Genomic DNA, 23155 nt, shown 5'->3' with positions numbered 1-23155 from the left:
GTATTGTATATTGTATTGTATTGAATACACATTGGCCAATAAAGGCTTTTTTTCTCAGAGCTATTGTATATAGCTTTCACTCTATCACTGACCCCCAGACTTTATCCCCAGATACAAACTATAACCTAGGCATTACATGTAAACAAGAAAAACACTACAATATACATATCAGGCATTGGAAGCAGATATTTCTTAAACCTCAAGAGGATGAAGAGCAATTTGCAAGGTGAATTAGCCTGAAGGTTAATTAAGAACCAGAGTTAATCATGGTATTGTGTAGGAAGGAATTGCAGATGTGTGAGATGAGGAAGAACTTCTTCACCCAGAGGGTGGTTAATTTATGGAATTCACTGCCCCGGGGAGCAGTGGAAGCAGAAACTTTAAATATATTTAAGACTAAAATAGATGGTTTTTTAGCTGCCAAGGGGATAAGGGGCTACGGGGAGAGGGCAGGGATATGGACCTAGGTATGGTTAGTATAGTAAGACCTGAGTGATCTCCTGGACAAGTGTCGATCGCCTGGATTGGGGTCGGAGAGGAATTTCCCGGATTTTTTTCCCGAATTGGACCTGGGTTTTTATCCGGTTTTTTGCCTCCCCCAGGAGATCACGAGGTTCTTGGGGTGGAGAGGGGTGATAGCGGTATAAAGGGGAGGGTAGTGTCTTGTGTTCTGTGTCTTGTGTCTACTGTTTGTGGGTAAGTGTGTCTGTTTAGTGTTCAGCCATGAGCGAATGGCGGTGCGGGCTCGACGGACCTGGTGGTCTACTCTCGCACCTACTTTCTATGTTTCTATGTTTCGTCTCGAAGGAATTGTTGAGGAGGGGCTGTCCCACTTGGGCGACCTAATCCGTGAGTTCTGGTGAGTTTGCCCTCGACTCATACTCGCAGCATGGTCGACACAAGGTCGTAGGAGGTCTTTGTTAAGGGGCTGCCCCACTTGGGCGACCTAATTGGCGAGTTTAGAAGAGTTTAGGAGAGTTTGAAAAAAGGTCATGTTGAAGACCTCCTTCGACTATGTTGAAGACTTGTTTCGACTAGCTATGACTAATTTCAGGAAAATTGGACACCGAATAGTGGAGAGTGTAGACGACCTACTTCAATCTCCTTCGACCTCCCTTCGACTGTGATGAAGACTATCTACGACTACCTTTGACTACCTTTGATTACCTTAGACCACCCTTGATTACCTATGACTAACATGATACGACCTAATACGACTAAACCTACGAGTAAAAAAGTATCGAATTTTTCCATGGCCACCTTTTTTTACTCGCAGACATTTTTCAACGTTGTAAAATACGTCGTGACCTAGCTGAGGCCTCGAGTACATGGGGACTACTCTCGAGCATGAAGGAGTGTTACAAAGACCTCGTGTCGACCATGCTGCGAGTATGAGTTGAGGGTGAACTCGCCAGAACTCGCGAATTAGGTCGCCCGAGTGAGACAGCCCCTTAACTCTTCTTCATGCTCGAGAGGTTGGACAATGTCTACAGGTGAGAAAACAAAATGTGTATGATAAGAATAAAGAGGTGTCAATTGTGAAACCAGAGGAAGAAGTATGGTGAAGGGGATGGAGAGAAGTGTGCGGATCCATGTAGAGCACAAGGAAGATTGTGGTGGGGGGGGGAGGTGGGGGTTAGGGACAGAAGGGTAGGGGGGGTTGCTTGTGGTTTACTCAACATTGAATTCTCCAATTTTAGGTAAGCACTGAATTCTCCAATGTTAGTTAAGTAATCTATTAACAACCACCCCAACCCATCTCTCCCCCCATTCATCTATACTCTCTAGAGATGCTGCCAGACCTGCTGAGTTACTCCAGCACTTTGTGTCTTTTTTTGTAAACCAGCATCTGTAGTTTCTTGTGTCTACATTGTTAAAGGCAGAATTGTTTTTGTCTCTTCTTCATTTGATTGATCGACAAATTGAAAGATACAGCATGGAAACATGCTCTCCAGCTCACTGGCTTCCCATCCCCACATGAAAGGACACAAGGAGCTGAAGTAACTCAGCAGGTCAGGAAGCATCTCTGGAGATCATGGGCAGGTAACATTTCAGGTCATTTGGGGTGTGTGTGTGTGTAGGGGGGGGGGGGGGGTTGAAGAAAGCAAGAAGAGGGAAGAAGCTTGTCAGAGCATGGCTGGTAATAGGCGGATGCAGGGGGGGGGGGGTAGATAGGCAGATGGATGGAAGAGAGATAAAAGCTTAAGGTGTGAGACGGGGTGGAACTAGAGGGAGGAATGTGGCAAGAGGGGAGGGTGGGAAGGGAGAAATAGGTGGGAGTCTAGGTGGGACACAGGGAAGGAGAGAGGGAGTGGGGGAAGATAAAGAGGCGTGAGGGGGAGAAAGGGAGGGTGTGTGTGTGTATGAGTGTGTGTGTGCGCATGGGGGTGGGGCGGGGGGGATCATTTTGAGATTACCTAAAGCAAAGAATTCAGGAGTAGGCCATTCAGCCCTTCAAGCCAGCATCGCCATTCAATATGATTATGGTTGATCATCCAAAATCAGTACTCCGTTCCTGCTTTCTCCCCATATCCCTTGATTCCGTTATCCCAAGAGCTATAGCTAACTCTCTTGAATACATCATGGATAATTGCACTATCATGGTCTGGTTTACTTCGAATAATGATAATCTATTGTATATTTATTATTGTTGTGTATAATGTCCCTCTAAAGCTGCAGTGAGAACATTTCATTGTTCTGGTATATATCGCTAAATAATACTGTCAGACTCTTGCATATAAAAAAAGCTGAAATGTTCTGAAGGTTAAGTTGTAACAGTAGACTTGTCTTACACCTATGTTCAAAGGTTCAGCACGTTTTCAGCATTGTGAAGGAGACCTGCAAACTTGCACGTCTTTTCTGGGAGGAAATCCGCGCGGTCACACAGAAAACATGCAAACTCCACACAAACAGCCCCCGAGGTTAGGATCAAAGCTCAGTCTCTGGTGCTGAAAGGTAGCAGTTCTACCAGCTGTGCCACTGTGTAGTGACCACTACACCGTTAAGTTGACCAGCTCAGTTATTTTCTAGACTAACACATGAAGCAAGGCCCCTTGGGTAATGTATTAGAGGAATGAGTGCTCTAATGCTACTCCATGCCAATAAAAAATCAATTCTACACTTGGCACAAATAATTATGTCTTATTTAACCATTGAGGAATTATAAGGAACAAAATGGAATGTGTACAGCCCTAATAAATACAGTCGATCTCTGTTACAGCTGTCAGGTTATATAAATTCACTTTCACAGAATTAACAAACCACTATCAGGAACAATAAATAAATATATTCATGATTAGTGACTAAGCATTTGCTCATTTTGAAGTATATAATCTCCTCTGTTTAAAAAAAAGTTTCGGCTGTTGATTATGAATTATATTCTGAAACATATAAAGCAAAAATGTATGTATTCTCAAAGCTTTGTGTCAAACAAGGTCAAGGAAAAATCTGCTACTCAACACCTGCCGTGATTAGAGAAGCAACATTGAAACAGGGCCTTCAGTCCACCGAGTCCACATTGACCATCAATCACCCATTAGGAGGCACGGTGGCGCAGCTGTAGAGTTGCTGCCTTACAGCGCCAAAGACCCGGGTTCGATCCAGACTGCGAGTGTTGTCTGTACGGAGTTTGTACGTTCTCCCCGTGACCTGCGTGGGTTTTCTCCGAGATCTTCAGTTTCCTCCCACACTCCAAAGACGTACAGGTGTGTAGGTTAATTGGCTTGGTAAATGTAAATTGTCCCTAGTGTGTGTAGGATAGAGTTAGTGTGCGTAGATCGCTGTCTGGCATAAATTCGGTGGGCCGAAGGGCCTGTTTCCGCTCAGTATCTCCAAATTAAACTAAAGTAAATTCACATTATTTCTATGTTATCCCACTCTCCCGTCCATTCCCTACACACAATTTGTGTGCACCAATTAACCTACAAACCCCCACATCTTTGCAATGTGGGGGGAAACCAGAGCACCTGGAGGAAACCCACGGAGTCACAGGGAAAATGTGTAAACTCCACATTGACATCACCCGAGGTCAGGATTGAACCCATGTCTCTGACGCTGTGAGGCAGCAGCTCTACCAGCTGTGCCACTCCCGAATCTCAAAATCTGTTATCTAATCTCAAATAATTAAAAGTCCTTCAATATTGAACATCAGTTTGAGATGATTCTGAGATGAAAGGAGGAGTCAGATTCCATGCTGTCTTTGGACATCCATGCTAAACGCCCACACTGTCCAATATGGATAAGAGAAAGGAAACAACCTACGGATTTAATAATAGCCAACCTATCTGTCATGGCCTGTTTGCTACGTAGAAATTACAACATTGAAGACCATCTGAAGGGAAATCTTGCATGTGCCATGCTAAGACTGATAGTATAAAGTCAATCCAGCAGGTTAGGAATGTGGGCAGATGCACAATTACTCACCATGCAAATTCATATCCTGATTATCAAACACGTCCTTCAAACTTTGATCACTGTTAAATCAAATGATTAATTCAATCAAATCAATCATCATATCCAAGATGGTAACACAATCACAATGGCATCTAAGAGGCTTTTAGATTGGCACATGGATAATGGAGGGATGTGGCTCATGTGCAGGTGGAGGAGATTAGTTTATCATGTCATCATGTTCAGCATGGGCATTGTAGGCTAAAAAGCAGGTTCCTATACTGTACTTCTCTATGTTTTATGTTCTAATGGTTACTCCAAATGAGTTACTCCAGCTGTCTATTTGCCTATTCTGTCCATTTACCTTTCCCACCCTCCATGCCAACTTCTAGCCTCTCACATGCCTCTGTCCTGCAAAAGATCCCACCCCCCCCGTGCCAATTTAGTTTAAACCCTCCCATTACAAACCTTCCCGCTAGGAAGTTGGTTCTCCCTCCTGTTTAGGTGCAACCCGTCCCTTTTATACAGGTCACTCCTACCCTGGAAGAGATCCCAATGATCCAGAAATCTGAATCCCTGCTCCCTGCACCAACTCCTCAGCCACACATTCATTTTCCCTGTCTTCCTATTTTTACCTTCACTAGCACGAGGTACAGGATGCAATCCTGAGATCACTACCCTGCAGGTCTTGCTTTTCAGTCTTCTGCCCAATTACGTTAATTCTTGTTGCAGAACCTCCTTCCTCTTCCGATCTATATCATTTGTGCCAACATGCACAACAACCTCCGGCTGCTCCCCCTCACTCTTGAGGATGCCGTGCAGCCACTCCGAGATGTCCTGGATCCTGGCACCAGGGAGGCAACACACCATCCTGGAGTCTCGCCTGCTGCCGCAGAATCTCCTGTCCGCACCACTGATGATGGAGTCTCCCACCGCTTTGGCTCTGCCTGACGTCACTCTTCCCCATTGAGCCTCAGCACCAGGGTTGGAATCACAGCCCTGGCTACCACTCAATCTTGTCGTGTCATCCGCTCCCAAGAGGGTGTATCTGTTTTCAGTAGGTACAGCCACCGGGGTCTCCTGCACGCCACGTATACTCCTCTTTCTCACAGTCACCCACCTTCGCTCTTCCTGTATCCTTGGTGTGACAACCACACTGTAGCTTTTGTCCAGGAAACTCTTGTTTTCCAGGATGGCCCTGAGGTCATCCGATTGCTGCTCCAGTTCCCCAACACGTTCATTCAGGAGCTGCACCTGGACACAATTTCTGCAGGTGTAGTTTCCAGAAGCACCAGCGGTGTCCCTGACTTCCCACATCCTGCAGGAAACACACTGTACCAACTTGCCTGCCATTTCTTGCATGACAGAAAAAATCACTAATTTCGAATCAAGTGTATCCTTCTTGCCTCAGCCTCCTCGACGAAGACTCTCGAGCCACAGACTCGCACTATACTCACCAAGGCACTTCACCTCAACAAGTCCGCTCCCAGCAAAGCCGCTTCACTACAGCTGCACTTCTTTATCTGTTACCTAATCAACTAATTTTGGGCTAATTTGTAAATTACTCGAACACTTTAACCGGGCCTTTGGCGCTCTTTTTAAATCTTCTTTCCTCTGACTCACCTACTTCCAGCTCTCGCTCCTTTTGGCTGCTGCTCCTGGGATAAATGAAGTCCTATCGTATCGTATCGTGTCGTATAATATCAGATCTTGGCTCTCCCATCATTTGGCCAGTTTGTTTGTCAGAATGGGGTGCCATTCAGCTGGTGATATTGCAACACAAGTCCGACAATGCTGCCTCCTGTTGCCCAGTGTATCCAGACCACAGCGACGACCACCTGGCTTTCATCCCGTGGTCAAGAAAAATGTGGTGCAATAAATTTCTAGTGCTGGAAGAGGGCAGGCGCCCTGCTGACCAGCAACATTTTGACAATAAATTTAAAAAAAGTTTGTGTCATGAGACACGGCCATTGTGCATTCATCATTGTGAGAAACAATAAACGTGCTTATTTTTTGTTATTCACAGCATGATACATCTCCACCACAATCCTTTCAGCACGAGTTCCCAACATTATTAGGAATTACAATGGATTCCAAATTGTACAGTCATTCAGGCAGCACATCCCTTTCCATTGTTGTGCAGGGACATGCTCTGCATGTAATAGGCCTATAATTTGATTCTTGTTGGATATTCGTGCCAAGTTCTTTGCAAGGTCATTCACTACCAATTAGAGGCAGTTGGCATAGACAGTGAGATTCTGCTTAATATGTGGTCTGTCAAGTCTTATTTTGTTCCTGATAAATGAACGGGATAGGCAACGCATTGGACTGAGGAAGACAGTGTTCAGTGTTCAGGTCAATGGATTTGCTATTGTTTATCTCCATAACACTAAGATCACGGCCTCCCTGGACATGGACAACATCACCATCTTCTCCTGGGATCGGCGGTTAGTCGGCGGATTGATCAGCATCTGCGACCAGTTTGAGTTAGCATCAGCGGGTGGGTGTCCATTGTGGGTAGAGCGAGCTCAAGCCCTTCAGCAACTAGCCCGACCAGCCCTCTGCCCCCTTCACCAAGGACAGACAACCCGAAGGTGCTGGGGACCTGGATCGGTGAGGCAGAGGGTTGTAACAAAAATTGTCAGGGGTAGATAAGCGAGGGTGAAAGACGGCCGGGACTGTGGAAGTGGCGTTCCCTCTTGATGACTGGTCATCAGGTTTGAGGTGGTTTCACTGTCGCTGTGCTTGAGGTAGGTGTAGTCCACCGCCAACTGCTCCATGGTTGACATCGCTTAAGCCATTTGTGGTTGGAGCTGGGGATTCAAGATGGATTCTGATGGGTTGCAGTGCACATTTCAACGCAACAGAGGGAAACATGCACCCAACATGGACATTCTCACGTGTAGGAAGGAACTGCAGATGCTGGTTTACACCGAAGATAGACACAAGATGCTGGAGTAAATCAGCGGGACAGGCAGCATCTCTGGAGAAAAGGAGTAGGTGATGTTTCGGGTCGAGACTCTTCTTCAGACTGAGAGTCAGGGGGGAGGGAAACTAGAGCTGTGAAAGGGTACTGAACAGATCAGAGACGGAACCGATGATCAAAGAGCCCACAATGGTTCATTGTTGGCTGTGGAAGATGTGATAATGAGAGGAAATGAACAGTAAAACTAGCAGGATGACTAAGGTGGGGTAGGAATGGGGAGAGAGGGAATGCAAGGGTTACTTGAAAAGGGAGAAGTCAATACTCGTAACACTGGGTTGCAAGCTGCCTAAGCGAAATATGAGGTGCTGTTCCTACAAATTGCATGTGTCCTCACTCTGACAGTGGAGGAGGCCCAGGACAGAAAGACAGGCCATCCCCTTCCCATTCCCAAAACATATTAATTCCCATTCCAATACATGTATCTAATTTTGCCCACCAATCTCCTGTGTGGGACCTTATCAAATGCTTTCCGAAAGTCCACCTACACCACATCCACTGGCTCTCCTTCATCCATTTTATTTGTCACATCCTCAAAAAATTCCAGAAGATTAGTCAAGCAGGATTTCCCCTTCATAAATCCATGTTCTTGGGCCAATCCTTTGCTATCCAAATGTGCCGTCATTACTTATTTAATAATTGACTCCAGCATCTTCCACACCATCGATGTCAGGCTAACTGGTCTATAATTTCCCGTTTTCTCTCTCACTCCTTTTCTGAAATGTGGGATAACAATAGCTACACTCCAATCCACACGAACTGATCCTGAATCTATAGAACATTGGGATATGATCACTGATGAGTCCACGATTTCTAGAGCCACCTCCTTGAGTACGCTGGGATGCAGACCATCAGGCCCTGGGGATTTATCAGCCTTCAGTCCCATCAGACTACCCAACACTATTTCTCGCCTAATGCAAATTTTGTTCAGTTCCTCTGTCTCCCTAGATCCTCTAGTACATTTCGTTCAGACCGTAAGGTCTCAATGACAATAAAGGTAATTCTAACATCTGGGAGTGTGTGTATTAGTGTCTTCTCACCTTTACAATTCCTCAATTCTATCCACAGTGACTCTACATCATCAGTCCTTATGTCACCCCTCACAAGGGACTGAATTTCATCCCTCACCAACCCCACCTCCTCTGCCCACCTGCCTGTCCTTTCTATAGGAAGTATAACCCTGAATATTTACTTCCTAGCCCTGATCCTCCTGCAGCCAGGTCATATCTACCAATCTCTGAGCCTCAAGCTCATCCATTTTACTTCTTATACTTCGCGCATTCATATATAATACTTTTAATCCATTACTCACCTCAACTTTCATATCGATTCCTATTTCACTTGGCCATACTCTCCTACCCCTTCATGAGCTTTCTGTCCCGTTAATTCTGGTGTCTTTCTTAACTTTTCCTATACTTTCTTTCCCTTTAACTACATCCATGTTTTTCTAATTTGTCTCTCCCCCCCACTATATAGTTAAAACCCACCTGTGTAGCAGTGGAGTATCTGCCTGCCAGAATGCTGGAGGGAATACATTGAAGTCCCTCACCTTGAGTACAGGATCGCCCCAGGGTTGCGTCCTCAGCCCCCTATTGTACTCCCTGTGCACACATGACTGGTGTGGCTAGGTTCTGCTCCAATTCAATAATCAAGTTTGCTGAAGACACTGTGGTGGTGGGCCTGATCTCAGACAACAATGAGAAGGCCTACCGGGAGGTGGTAGCTGATCTGGCACTCCGGTGTCAAGACAACAGCCTCCTCTTGAACATCAAAAAAACTAAGGAGCTGATCGTGGACTTTAAGAGGGCACATCATCCGAGGACTTACACACCATTGAGGATAAATGGGGATACTGTGGATAGGGTGAGCTGCTTCAAATACCTGGGAGTCCACATCTCTGAGGATCTGACATGGACATCACACGCCGCAGCACTCGTGAGTAAGGCAAGGCAGCGCCTTTACCACCTCAGGCAATTGAGGAAATTCAGAGTTTCTCCTAGGATCCTCCAGTGCTTCTACTCAGCGGCTGTGGAAAGCATCTTGTCCGGAAATATTACAATCTGGTTTGGGAATTGCTCTGCCCAGGACAAGAAGGCTTTGCAGAGAGTAGTGCGTTCGGCCGAACAAACTATGGGAACTTCACTCGCCCCCCCTGCAGGAACTATACATCAGGAGGTGCAACTCCAGAGCCAACAAGATCATGGGAGACCCCTTCCACCCCTGCAACGGACTGTTCCAGCTGCTACGTTCAGGCAAACGCCTCCGTTGCCATGCTGTGAGAACGGAGAGGTTGAGAAAAAGCTTCTTCCCAGAGGCCATTAGGACTGTAAAGGTCCTCCTAATGTGCCTCCTCCATTTCTAGAGTGAGGCCATTGTTTTCCCTTCAGCTGCATAACCCCATTGATTCCCATTAGGGGGCGGCATGTTGACGCAGTGGTAGAGTTGCTGCCTTACAGCGCCAGAGACCTGGGTTCGATCCTGACTACGGGTGCTGTCTGTATGGAATTTGTACGTTCTTCCTGTGACCTATAGATTTTCTCCAGGTGCTCCAGTTTGCTCTCACACTACAAAGATGTAGAGGTTTGTAAATTAATTGGCTGCAGTAAAATGGTAAATTGTCCCTAGTGTGTAGGATAGTCTTAGTGAGTGCGGTGATCGTTGGTAAGTGCGGTCTCAGTGGGCCGAAATGCCTGTATCTCTAAAGTTTAAAATCTAAAGTAAAACAATCCAGCTACTACTAACCTTCTGCAGCATCATATCTCATTGTCATTCTCAACAAATCCATTCGTCTATTCAATGCATGCTGTCAGTCTCATTCAAAGGTCGCCTTGTGGCCCTCTATTTCAATTTTTTATACCTGATGAGGAGGAAGTGCTGGGGGTCATGAAGCCAACCGGTTTCAAAGTAGACTGCGTAGCCCCACTACATTGCATGCAGCACCTCATGTGGACCTCATGTGGACGAGAAGTCGGCAACCAGTGAAAAATGATCATGTGCACAATGGCAACAAACATTCTTCCCTTGACAGTTCTACAGTAATTCATGCCTTGAATCCCCCATAGGGCATTCACCTGTCCACCAGGTTGTGCAGCAGGGATAAATAAGGTGGCAACTCCCCCTCAGTGGAGGTAATTCACCCCCAGGGTGCACCATCACTGGGCTTATGCATTAGCTGAGCTTGTCATGTTTTAGCAGCTCTGGTGATTTTGTGCTGCTGTTGAGACACATTGCCAGCTGAACTGACATCCTAATCTACATTTGCTCCATATATTTGATGAGTGTTCTGTGTTCCTGCTTTAATAGTGACGCAGCTGGTAGAGCTGTTGCCTCGCAGCGCCTGAGATCCGGGTTTGATCCTCACCTCGGGTCCTGTCTGTGTGGAGTTTGCACATTCACCCTGTGAACCCGTGGGTTTCCTCTGGTGTCCTCCCATATCCCAAAGATGTGCAGGTTTGTTGGTTAATTGGTGGCTGTTAATCGCCTCTTGTGTGTAGAGTAGGATAACATAGAAAAGGTGTGATGGTTGGCGTGGGCTCAATGGGCTTAAAGGCTTGTTTCCATGCTGCGTCTCTAAACAAAACTAAACCCACTCCATCATATGCGGACAAGGATGTGCAGGTGCAGGGGACGTTACTTTGGATCTCTGGACCTTCCAACATAATTCATGAGGAAAGATGAAAGCAAAGAATTAATAAAAGAGTGAAAGTAGAAAGTGAGAGTAGGTTGGCGAAAAATATAGCAACAGATAGAGTTTAATGCCCCTGTCCCACTTAGGAAACCAGAACGGAAACCTCTGGAGACTTTGCGCCCCACCCAAGGTTTCCGTGCGGTTCCCGGAGGTTTTTGTCAGTCTCCGTACCTGCTTCCACTACCTGCAACCTCTGGTAACCAACTGCAACCTCCGGGAACCACACGGAAACCTTGGGTGGGGCGCAAAGTCTCCAGAGGCTTCCGTTCAGGTTTCCTAAGTGGGACAGGGGCAATAGAGTCTTACCGCATGGAAACTGGCCTTTCAGCACAACATGCCCATGCCAACCAAGATGCTCCATCTCCACTAGTCCCACCTGCCCACATTTGGCCCATATTACTCTAAGCCTTTCCTATCTATGTACTTGTCCAAATATCTTTCAAAGGTTGTTATAATACCTTCCTCAACTACCTCCTCTGGCAGCTTGTTCCATACGCCCACTGTGAAAAGGTTTCCCCACGATTTCCATTTAAATCTTTCCCTTCTTACCTTAAATCTATGTGCCCTGGTTCTGTATTACTGTACTCTGGATAAAAGACTGCATTTACCCTATCTATTCCCCTCATGATCTTATAAACCTCTATAGGATCACCCCTCGTCCTCCTGCATTACTAAGAGTAAAGTCCTAGTCTGCCCAACCTCTCCCTATAACTCAGGCCCTCAAGGCCTGGCAACATCCTCTGCACTCTTCCCAGCTTAACAACATCCTTCCTCTAGTAGGGTGACAAAAACTGTACACAATACTCAAATGTGACCTCACCAACATCATGCATAACTGTAACATAACATCCCAACCACTATACTCAATACCCTGATTGATGAAGGCCAATGTACCAAAATGCATTTTAAGAACTTGTGTGCAGAGACTGTTTCAGAAGGCATTGAAAAGGCAGCCGGGACAGATGCTGCAATAAGAGGATTGACCTGGGAGGAGAAATTAAGCAGACTAGGTCTGTGCTCTCTTGAGTTTAAAAGAATGACAGGCAATCTCATTGAAATATGCAAAGGCTTTGCTGGGTTCTCACGGTAGATGCAGAATTAATGTTTTTCCTGGAGCCTAGAGCCAGGAGTCACACTCAGGAAATGGATCTGCCATTTAGAACAGAGTTGAGAAGACATTTCTCTACATGATGGATAGCGAATCTAGGATTCAGTAACCAAAGGGAATTCTGGAGGCTGTCACTGAGAATATTTAAGATTTCTGGATGATGAGGAAATTAAAGGATACGGGCCGAGTGTAAGGGAATGGTACTGAGTTAAAAAGACCAAATATGATTGTACTGAAAGGCTGAAACATAGAAACATAGAAACATAGAAAATAGGTGCAGGAGTAGGCCATTCGGCCCTTCGAGTCTGCACCACCATTCGATATGATCATGGCTGATCATCCAACTCAGTATCCCATCCCTGCCTTCTCTCCATACCCCCTGATCCCTTTAGCCACAAGGGCCACATCTAACTCCCTCTTAAATATAGCCAATGAACTGGCCTCAACTACCTTCTGTGGCAGAGAATTCCACAGATTCACCACTCTCTGTGTAAAAAATGATTTTCTCATCTCGGTCCTAAAAGACTTCCCTCTTATCCTTAAACTGTGATCCCTTGTTCTGGACTTCCCCAACATCGGAAATAATCTTCCTGCATCTAGCCTGTCCAACCCCTTAAGAATTTTGTAAGTTTCTATAAGATCCCCCCTCAAACTTCTAAATTCTAGCGAGTACAAGCCGAGTCTATCCAGTCTTTCTTCATATGAAAGTCCTGCCATCCCAGGAATCAGTCTGGTGAACCTTCTCTGTACTCCCTCTATGGAAACTTCTCCTGTTTTAATTTCCAATGTTTTTAATCACACAGATGCTATTGTGTCTAATTTTCCCTTTTAATCCATTACAACATTAACCACCTGCCGTTTTGCAGTTATCTTTTATATGCACGTGAATGTGATTTGTTTCAATAAACTTTCAAACCATTTCACTCAAAAACAGTGAAGGGAATACAGTGTTTCCTGAATACTGTGCAGTCTAATATTATACTTCAAGCAATTGCAAATTCAGTTTACATACACCCCTTCAATTAGTTCTTAAAATGTTTAAATTATTCTGATGAATACGTATTTATATTATTACCATGACTGGTTTTCTCAGGTATGACAACAGGAATTAGACTAATTGTTAAGTTTATACAATACAAAGTTTTTAAATACAATTAGAAAATGATGTGTGAATTTCAAATTGACCTCTGGGGTGGTGCAAGAGTGATCTCTCGTCAAGAAATAGCCAAAATATTAACTTTGACAGAATCGATTTGAGTGTGTTGGCAGAGGAGGGGTAGAGACCGAATTACCTTTGACCTTCAAATCAGATCAATAGAACGATCATAGACAATCAGCTGACATTAAATCAATAGTACAATATCTGAAATCACAGCATGCGCTACTCCTTTGTCATATCACTGCAGATATTAATCTTCTGGACACAGTTTCATCCTTTGTTAAAATAAAATCAAAGAAAGTTGATTCCCCTCTATTACCAGCCTACTGAGCTGTCCTGCCATAAGCTAAGGTACTGTCCGATTCCCCTCCATCTCATAAGACATAGCAGCAGAATTAGGCCATTCAGCCCATCGAGTCTGCTCTGCCAATCAAACACAGCTGACCTATTTTCCCCTCTCAAGTCCATTCCTTTGTGAATTTCTTGAAAATATGGATTTTTTTTGTACAGAACCCTTAGCCATTGATTCTCTGAATATCCAAAAGTAGATTCATTTTCATCCCAACATATTCAGCAACTGGGTAAAAAATTGCTAATTTCAAGACGGTCAAGATATTGTGGACATTGGACTTTGGCTGTGGAACTGTTGCTCTACAATGGTGAGAACCATATTCTGCGCTCTGTATCTTTCCCTTCACTCGACCTATTGTATTTGAGTTTGGCTGATTGTATTCATGTGTAGTATTTTGATTGGATAGGATGTAAAACAAACACATGACAATAATAACCATAAATCTAAACCTGAATCAAATGCTTTTCATGAAGGAGACACCAATTCAACATTCAAATTCTAGACAATGGCAAACATAGATTCTGAGCAAATATAAATGGTCCCACATAGATCGGGTAGATGCACAGATTCTCTTGCCCAGAGTAAGTGAATCGAGGACCAGAGGACATAGGTTCAAGGTGAAGGAGGGAAAGATTTAATAGCAATCTGAGTGCTTACTTTTGCATATAAAGGGTGGTGGGTGTATGGAACAAGCTGCCAGAGGAGGTAGTTGAGGCTGGGACTATCCCAACGTTTAAGAAACAGTTAGAGAGGTACATGGATATGACTAGTTTGGAGGGATATTGACCAAGCGTGGGAAGGTGGTACCAGTGTAGCTGGGACATGTTGACCGGTGTGGGCAAGTTGGGCCAAATATCCTGTTTCCACACTCTATGACCCTATGACATAGCTAACCATATTTTGCCAATGAAGCAATCTTTTTGCTGGATTTGAGTTCCATTTCTCCACACAGGTACCTGGTGTCAAGGTGTAAGTGATTGTTTACCAGAGTTATGCCAAAGCTGAACATGACATAATTAATTCTTCAAATAACAAAAACCGATCAAGCCGAACACATTCCAATGCAACCAAAAGAAAAATTAGTAACTGGACTGTACAAGTGTTTGGAAAGGGTCCAATGGGATGTTCTGTGCTTGTGGACATACATGTTGGTGTGTAAGTGGCAGCGATGGCATGGTAGAGAACGGTGCTATCTCAGCTTTGACACAATGTCAGCATTTGAGTCCTTAAGTCAGATTTCAAAATGCCTGCCGATTCTGCCTGTGTTTTTATTTTGAATGAATCCATTGGAATCTCCAGTACTCTGGAAATGTTCCATTTGTGTTTTCTTGGACCCTCTGAGCTGACCCAGTAAGCCATTGAGTTTCATTGGTAGGTTATTAGCAAAGATGGCAAAGGTCCATGCTAACTTCTCAGAGTAATGATGGAGGGGCAAGAAATGCTGACTTTACCTGCAATGTTCACATTGCAAAAATGATAGTAGTTACACTTGTCGGAAATGTACTCGTTCTTCAGGGAACGGGGATTCCCCTCCGCCACCATAGATGAAGCTCACACTAAGGTCTCATCCATACCCCGTAACACTGCTCTCTCTCCCCATCCCCGCACTCGCAACAAGGGCAGAGTCCCTCTGGTCCTCACCTTTCACCCCACCAGCCGGCAAATACAACACATAATCCTCCACCATTTCCGCCACCTCCAACGTGACCCCACCACTCGCCACATCTTCCCATCTCCCCCCATGTCTGCCTTCCGCAAAGACCGCTCCCTCCGCAACTCCCTCGTCAATTCTTCCCTTCCCTCCCGCACCACCCCCTCCCCGGGCACTTTCCGTTGCAACCGCAATAAATGCAACACCTGTCCCTTCACCTCTCCCCTCGACTCCATTCAAGGACCCAAGCAGTCGTTCCAGGTGCGACAAAGGTTCACCTGTATCTCCTCCAACCTCATCTACTGCATCCGCTGCTCTAGATGTCAGCTGATTTACATTGGCGAGATTAAGCGGAGGTTGGGCGATCGTTTCGCCGAACACCTCCGCTCAGTCCGCAATAACCAACCTGACCTCCCGGTGGCTCAGCACTTCAACTCCCCCTCCCAATCCGACCTCTCTGTCCTGGGTCTCCTCCATTGCCAGAGTGAGCAACAGCGGAAATTGGAGGAACAGCACCTCATATTCCGTCTGGGGACCTTGCGTCCGGATGGCATTAACATTGAATTCTCCCAATTTTGCTAGTCCTTGCTGTCTCCTCCCCTTCCTTAACCCTCTAGCAGTCTCCTCCCACCCTCCCATCCGCCCGCCCTCGGGCTCCTCCTCCTCCCCTTTTCCTTCCTTCTCCCCCCCCACCCCCCATCAGTCTGAAGAAGGGTTTCGGCCCGAAACGTCGCCTGTTTCCTTCGCTCCATGGATGCTGCTGCACCCGCTGAGTTTCCCCAGCAGTTTTGTGTACCTACCAGCCAGTAACTCTGTTCATTTTAATGTAACTATGCTTCAGTTTCATGACTATACTGCAGCCTCAGTCAAAGTCATAGAACTATATCATTTATTTCCACTTGTTATTTATTACTGTAATATTTTCAGTAATATATCAACTTTTAGCAAACAGGGTAAGTAATGCTTCACAGCAGTAAAAAAATCAAATATAATTTGTGATTAAAAAATATCCAGTAGATCTCATTTGATTGATAATAAAAGGGAATTTTTTTTAATGCACTCAGATGCTGATTAAATAGATTGTATCTATTTTTATTGTCAACACACTGTGGGTTGAAAAGATTAACATATTTAAATACATATGGGAATCATTAAAAAAAACAATTCATGATTTCCATGAGTAGTCACAAATATGTCAAAAGATTAGTGAAAAGAGTCTAGTCCACTCTAATATACTGTTAACAATTGTAATTTAGCTCTTTGTCAATTTTGGTAATTTAAAAAAAAAGGGAACCAAATAATTTGAAATATAAACTCTTAATTTAACAAGTCAGAAATGTATATTTCTCTATGTCTTTCAGCATGCACATCTAGTATATCAATAAAGCTAATACACATTGGAAAGAGCAGTTTACTATTAATTTCCGGGTCCATATTTCGAGTTGTTTTCCAAAGACGGAACTAAAATATTAAAAATTTCCCATAAAGTAAGTGTTTCAATCACACAAAAATACACAACATTCACATAAAAAAGCTCAAACACAAACTTGGCACAAAACTAAACAATTCAGGCCTGCAGTACACCTGATATTGGGATTTGGGCCTCATTTTAATGTGGCTGATGGGCTAATGACAACTCTTAAGATAAACTTAAAGACAGGAAAGCTAAAATAAATGTGGAAGACAGTTCACACCAGATTAGTTCAGTATAGGAATTTTACTGGTGACAGTAAAAATGTGATTACAATTATTAAATTTGTTTTACTGTGCATGTGATCATGCGGAATGTGGTAATGAAGGTTACAGTACTACAGGCACAGATAATCATGTGGGAATACTGTGTGGTGAAGAAGGCATGTAGTATGCTTTCCTTTATCATCCAGGGCATTGAGTATAGGGGTATGGAAGTCACGTTGCAGTTTTAAATGACTTTGGTTAGACCGTATTAGGAGTATTGCGTCCCCCCATTACAGGAATGATGTGCAAAGTTTTGAGAGGGTGCAGAAGATGTTTACCAGATGCTGCCTGGTTTAGAGGCTGTTAGCTATAAGGAGAAGTGGGACATACTTGGATAGTTTTCTCTAGAACATTGAAGGTTGAAGGGAGTCCCCATAAAGGAATAACAATTATGAGAGGCATAGATAGGGCAGACAATCAGAACCTTTTTTTCCCAGGGTGGAAGTGTCAAAGACTAGAGGGCATAAGTTTAAAGGAGGGTCAAAGGAGATATGCGGGCCAGTTTTTTTTTTTTACAGAGTGGTGGATGTTTGGAATAGGAGTAATGATGGAGTCAGGCCCATGGAAAAGTATAGTTTCCAGGCTTTTCCGTGAAAGAGTCATGGTGGATGGAGGTTTTTCCTATTGAAGATAGATGAATCGTGGCAATCTCCAATGATCAATGTAAGGTTCAATGTTTCATTTGATCGGTATTAATAATCAAGACTTGAGGGTGCAAGTTGTGATTTCTAAGTTTGTGGAAGACACAAATATGGCAGTATTGATAAATTGTAGAGAGGTTAGTGATAAGCTGCAGCAGGATATAAATAGGTGAGGGTGAGAAGCAATGCAAAGGACACTGTTCTGACAAGGGTGCAGGACCAGATGAACCTGGTCTATGTGTGCATGTTACTGAAAGTGAGAGGTTAAGTTGAGAAAGTGGTAATAAGGCAAACACAGTGCCCGACTTTAACAGAGGCATACAGAGTAAAAACAGGGAAAACATGCTGAACCGTTGTAAAACAGTGGCCCACTCTCAAATAAAAGGACATCCACGTGTTAGAGCATATTCAGAAAAGTTTTATGATAATAATTTCTGGGATGAGGGATTACAGTTTTAAGAGCTGGGACTGTTCTGTTTGGAGAAGAGAGAGCTGAAAAAGATAAGACAGGATGATAGAACACAGATAGAAACTAAAAAGGAAGAGAATTATCACTGATCTGAGGAAATATCTATTTACAGAATTTATGGTTGAAACATGGAATGAATCACCCACAGTGGCAATGGAGACAAGTTCCGCTGTAGCTTCTCAAAGGGAATTGGATAATTAAATATCGAAGAAAAATTTGCAATGGAGTAAAGGCAGAGATGGATCAAGAGAGAAGCCTGTGCTGGCTTGGACACGATAGGCTGAATGGCCTTGCTGTCACCATTCCATGATTCTATTTTGATTCCTCTGCCTAAGTTGCCTACAACTAGGGGTGAAGTGTCATTGAAGTTTTGAGTATTGACAAAGATGGGTACAAATATCTTTACCCAGAGGCAGGTGAATCTTTGGCATCCACTACCTGTGTAGGCTCAATCACTGAGTATATTCAAACAGAGATAGTTATATTTTTGGATATGAAGGGAATCGAGGGGCGTGGGGTAGCACAGGAAAGTGGGACACGTGTTAATTTTTGTGTTGCGGGAAACAAACACTTGAATCTCAAGTGAGGAAACCCCGTGCATGGGAAACATTATTGACTGCGATGTGGAAGGGAAGGGTCAGCGTCAGCAGAATAAATAGTTGGGCGAGCCAAGAACAAGATATAGTAGAATTTTCATTAACTTGAAACAAATCTAACTGATACAGGCTCCAGAATTCCAAACACCAAGAACTACTTCCCTTAAGTACTGCCCAAGCAAATCCCACATTCAATGTTTCTGTCTGAGTAACTTGCACCATCTTTGCTTCACTATGAAGGGTCATTTTAAGGTCTGGCTTGAAGGGCTGAATGGCCTACTCCTGCAACTATATTAGGTTTCTATGAGACCTTCCCTGTAAACAAGCATGACCAAACCTTGTGCGCATTAGGCTCCCTGGCAATCTAATTTATTTCCACAATCAACAATTTCCTGCCATTGGTCTGGCATGTAATGCACTCCAACCTTTAGATTGCCAGGAATGTCTCCAAAGCACTTGCATTGATTGCTGGTAGGTCCATTGGCAATTAAAAGATGGCCCTAGTGTGTAGGTGAGTGGTAGAATTTGGGAGGAGAATAAAATGGGTTTAATGTAAGATTAGTGTTGATAGTTGCTTGATAGCCAATGCAGACTAAATGGGCTGAAGGTCCTATTTCTGTGCTTTACGAGTATGAATTGAAAACAAGTATTGTGGAGCCAATATATTCAGAAAGTATTCAGACCCCTTCACGTTTGTCCACATTTTGTTACGTTACAGCCTTATTCTAAAATTGATTAAATTCATGTTTTTAATCATTAATCTATACACAATACCCCATAATAAAAAAGCAAAAACAGATGTTTAGAAATATTTGCAAAACAATTAAAATAAATAACTGAAATATCACATTTACATAAGTATTCAGACCCTTTACTCAGTACTTTGTTGAGGCACCTTTGGCAGCAATTACAACCTTGTCTTCTTGGGCATGACGCTACAAGCTTGGCACACCTGTATTTGGGTAATTTTTCCCATTCTTCTCTGCAGATCCTCTCAAGCTCTGTCAGGTTGGATGGGGAGTGTCGATGCACAGCTATTTTCAGGTCCCTCCAGAGATATTCGATCGAGTTCGAGTCCAGGCTCTGACTGGGCCACTCAAGGACATTCACAGACTTGTCACAAAGCCACTCCTGCGTTGTCTTGATTGTGTGCTTAGGGTCGTTGTCCTGTTGGAAGGTGAACCTCTGCCCCAGTCTGAGGTCCTGAGCGCTCTGGAGCAGGTTTTAATCAAGGATCTCTCTGTACTTTACTCCTTTCATCATTCCCTCGATCCTGACTAGTCTCCCAGTTCATGCCGCTGAAAAACATCCCCACAGCATGATGCTGCCACCACCATACTTCCCTGTAGGTATGGTATTGGCCAGGTGATGAGCAGTGCCTAATTTCCTCCAGACATGATACTTGGCATTCAGGCCAAAGAGTTCAATCTTGGTTTCATCAGACCAGAGATTCTTGTTTAGGTGCGTTTTGGAAAACTCCAAGCGGGCTGTCGTGTGCCTTTTACTGAGGAGTGGCTTCCATCTGGCCACTCTAACACAAAGGCCAGTTTGGTGAAGTGCTGTAGATATAGTTGTCCTTCTGGAAGTTTCTCCCATCTCCATTTAGAAATTCTGGAGCTCTGTCAAAGTGACCATCAGGTTCTTGGTCACCTCCCTGACCAAGGCCCTTCTCCTCCCGATTGCTCAGTTTGACCGGGGCGGCCAGCTCTATGAAGAGTCCTGGTGGTTTCAAATTCTTCCATTTAAGAATGACGGAGGCCACTGTGCTCTTCGGGATCTGCAATGCTGCAGAAATTGTTTTATACCCTTCCCCAGATCTGTGTCTCGACACAATCCTGTCTCAGAGATCTACGGACAATTCCTTCGTCTTCATGGCTTGGTTTTTGCTCTGACGTGCACTGTCAACTGTGGGGCCTTATATAGACAGATATGTCCCTTTCCAAATCATGTACAATCAATGTAATTTACCACTGGTGGACTCCAATCAAGTTGTAGAAACATCTCAAGGATAATCAATGGAAACAGGATGCACTGAAGCTCAATTTTGAGTGTCATTGCAAAGGGTCGGAATATTTATGTACATGTGATATTTAAACTATTTCTTTTTAATTACTTTGCAAAATTTTCTAAACACCTGTTTTCAATTTTTTATTATGAGGTATTCTGTGTAGATTGATGATAAAAAAAAATCCATTTTAGAATAAGGCTGTAACGTAACAAAATGTGGAAAAAGTGAAGGGGTCTGAATACTTTCTGAATGCACTGTATATTTATAATATTATAATTGCAACTGCAGCATTGAACAATTCACTGGTAGGTGCGATGCTCCTATTCAACCTGGTTGTCATTAAACAATGCAATGTTAAAGTGTTTTAGTTGACTTTGCATGTCCATTTTTACAGTACATTCCAGATAGCAAGTCTCTTACCTTAATAAGAACTCTTATATGGCCTGTAGCTTTCCATGACAGGTAATACCAGAACGAGAGAGTGCATTTAGCACTTGATTCCTTCCATAATGAGCTCCTTAGATGGACCTTGTCACCCCTCACACCTCCAGGAATAGCTTCAAGGTACAAAAAGTGACCTGCAAAGAGTAATTTTTTTTTTTAATCAAGAGGCCAACAGGTTATTTTTGGGCCGTAAAGTGCTGGTTTCGCTTATTTTAGGGAGAAAAGAAACCTAATTGCTTTCATCACATGCCATACGTAGTCCTCTTCAAAAATGGAGAATTTGGTCAGAGGATGTTTGGAAAAGCAGTAGGGTTGTTTACATTTAGAGAGAAATGGTAAAACAGAACCTCACAGTTGGGGGTTGGGCATCAAATGCTGTTTTCTTCTTCAAAGTTACAGACATACTGCGGTCTGCCACATAAATGAAATAATTAGACTCGCACCATAGCTGGATGTTTATCCTGCCTATAATTATTTATGAGGACCCAAAATGATTTTTAATCTCTCGTGACTTGTTTCCGCCTGCTTGTTCTGCTCTCACAACATGCCTCGTGTGCAACCCTATGCAGGACATTCCTGTGAGAAGCAGAGAAATGTTACTGAGATCACTTGATGAGATGAAATATCTGCTCCATGTTGCCATTCCTCCAGCAACTCCTCTTTATATAGTAGATTGAATGTGACAAGTTCAGAGAGAGGCACTGAAAAGTGACGGGATTGGCAGGGAAGTGTGATAGTATGTCGATCATATCTGATGTGAACGGAATCATCATTTACTCTCCATTATGCACCTCGAAACACTCAACATGAAAACCACATTAGGGGACTCCTCACGATGCTGAATGATGAATGAATGTGGCTTGATTTGCCTTGACATGTTCGCCCGTTTCGGGGCAATTGAAAACCATTCAGAGCAAGATGTTTCTGTGGGCATGACTCGCCTGTTGCTATGGTGATGAAAGATGATCTGCTGCCTTTGATGTTAGGCAACAGTCCAAGAACTCAACTTGCAAAGTGGAGCTGATTTGTGGAAAGTGTGCTACATCTCTCTACATTACCGCCTATATCCCTTGTTTCCCTTGCCCCTGACTCTAGTCTGAAGAAGGGTCTCGACCCGAATGTTCATCCATGCCTTCTCTCCAGAGATGCTGCCTATCCCGCTGAGTTACTCCTGCATTTTGTGTCTACCTTTGGACAAGGCCACTGTTTTGTGATCGGACCACCAAGCCCTTGTCATTTCCATACTGACCTTTCTGGGCCACCTCCATTGCCACCTCCACACACAAACTAAAGGAACAGCATCTCATATTCTGTTTGGTTAACGGTATGAACATTGAATTCTCCACTTTTAGGGAACTATTCCACAAACAACCACACCTCCCCCCTCCCTTTTTTCCTAGTGGCTCACCCAGATGCACACCCATTTCTTCCTGTCCCTTCCACCTACATCCCTTCCACTGGCTTCACAATTCTCTCCGCTATCCTGATCTCTTGATCACGCTCTTCATCACACACTTTCTGTCTTTTCATCTTTGGTCTTTGTCCAACCCTTTGCCAAATCCTCACCTACATCCACGTAATACACTTGCCAGACTTTGTCCCTCTCCCATCTTACTCCAGCTTTCTCACCCCCACTACAATGAGTCTGCAGAAGGGTCCCAAACTGAAACATTGTGTACCCATATTCTCTGGAGATGTTGGCTGGCCCATTGAGTTACTTTGAGTATTTTGCCCAGAAATGATCAGATGTCTTAATGTGATGAGGCATAGACCAATATCACCTTTGGGTCAATTACAGCCAGAAATTATCACTGGTGTTATTTACTCTGGGAAAAAATATAAATTTGCGTGATTAGCACATATAATACCTTACACAGTTATAGCTGACAATCAGCAATAACAGACACTATTCCTTCCCCCTCCCCCCCCC

At 44.0% G+C, this 23155-nt stretch overlaps 1 protein-coding gene across 1 annotated transcript in view; it reads right to left on the bottom strand.

Annotated features, from left to right (window-relative positions):
• Window positions 1–23155, bottom strand: part of malrd1 (MAM and LDL receptor class A domain containing 1) — a 343320-nt gene that overhangs the window by 125017 nt on the left and 195148 nt on the right. Inside the window, exon 25 of the mRNA XM_033040137.1 lies at window positions 21202–21359. Coding sequence (XP_032896028.1) covers window positions 21202–21359 — 158 coding nt within the window. The remainder of the gene's footprint in view (window positions 1–21201; window positions 21360–23155) is intronic.

Source organism: Amblyraja radiata, chromosome 2 (genome assembly GCF_010909765.2).
Source record: "Amblyraja radiata isolate CabotCenter1 chromosome 2, sAmbRad1.1.pri, whole genome shotgun sequence".
Taxonomy (NCBI): domain Eukaryota; kingdom Metazoa; phylum Chordata; class Chondrichthyes; order Rajiformes; family Rajidae; genus Amblyraja; species Amblyraja radiata.
The sequence above is the reverse complement of the archived record's forward strand: the minus strand, read 5'-3'. Positions and strand labels throughout refer to the sequence as shown.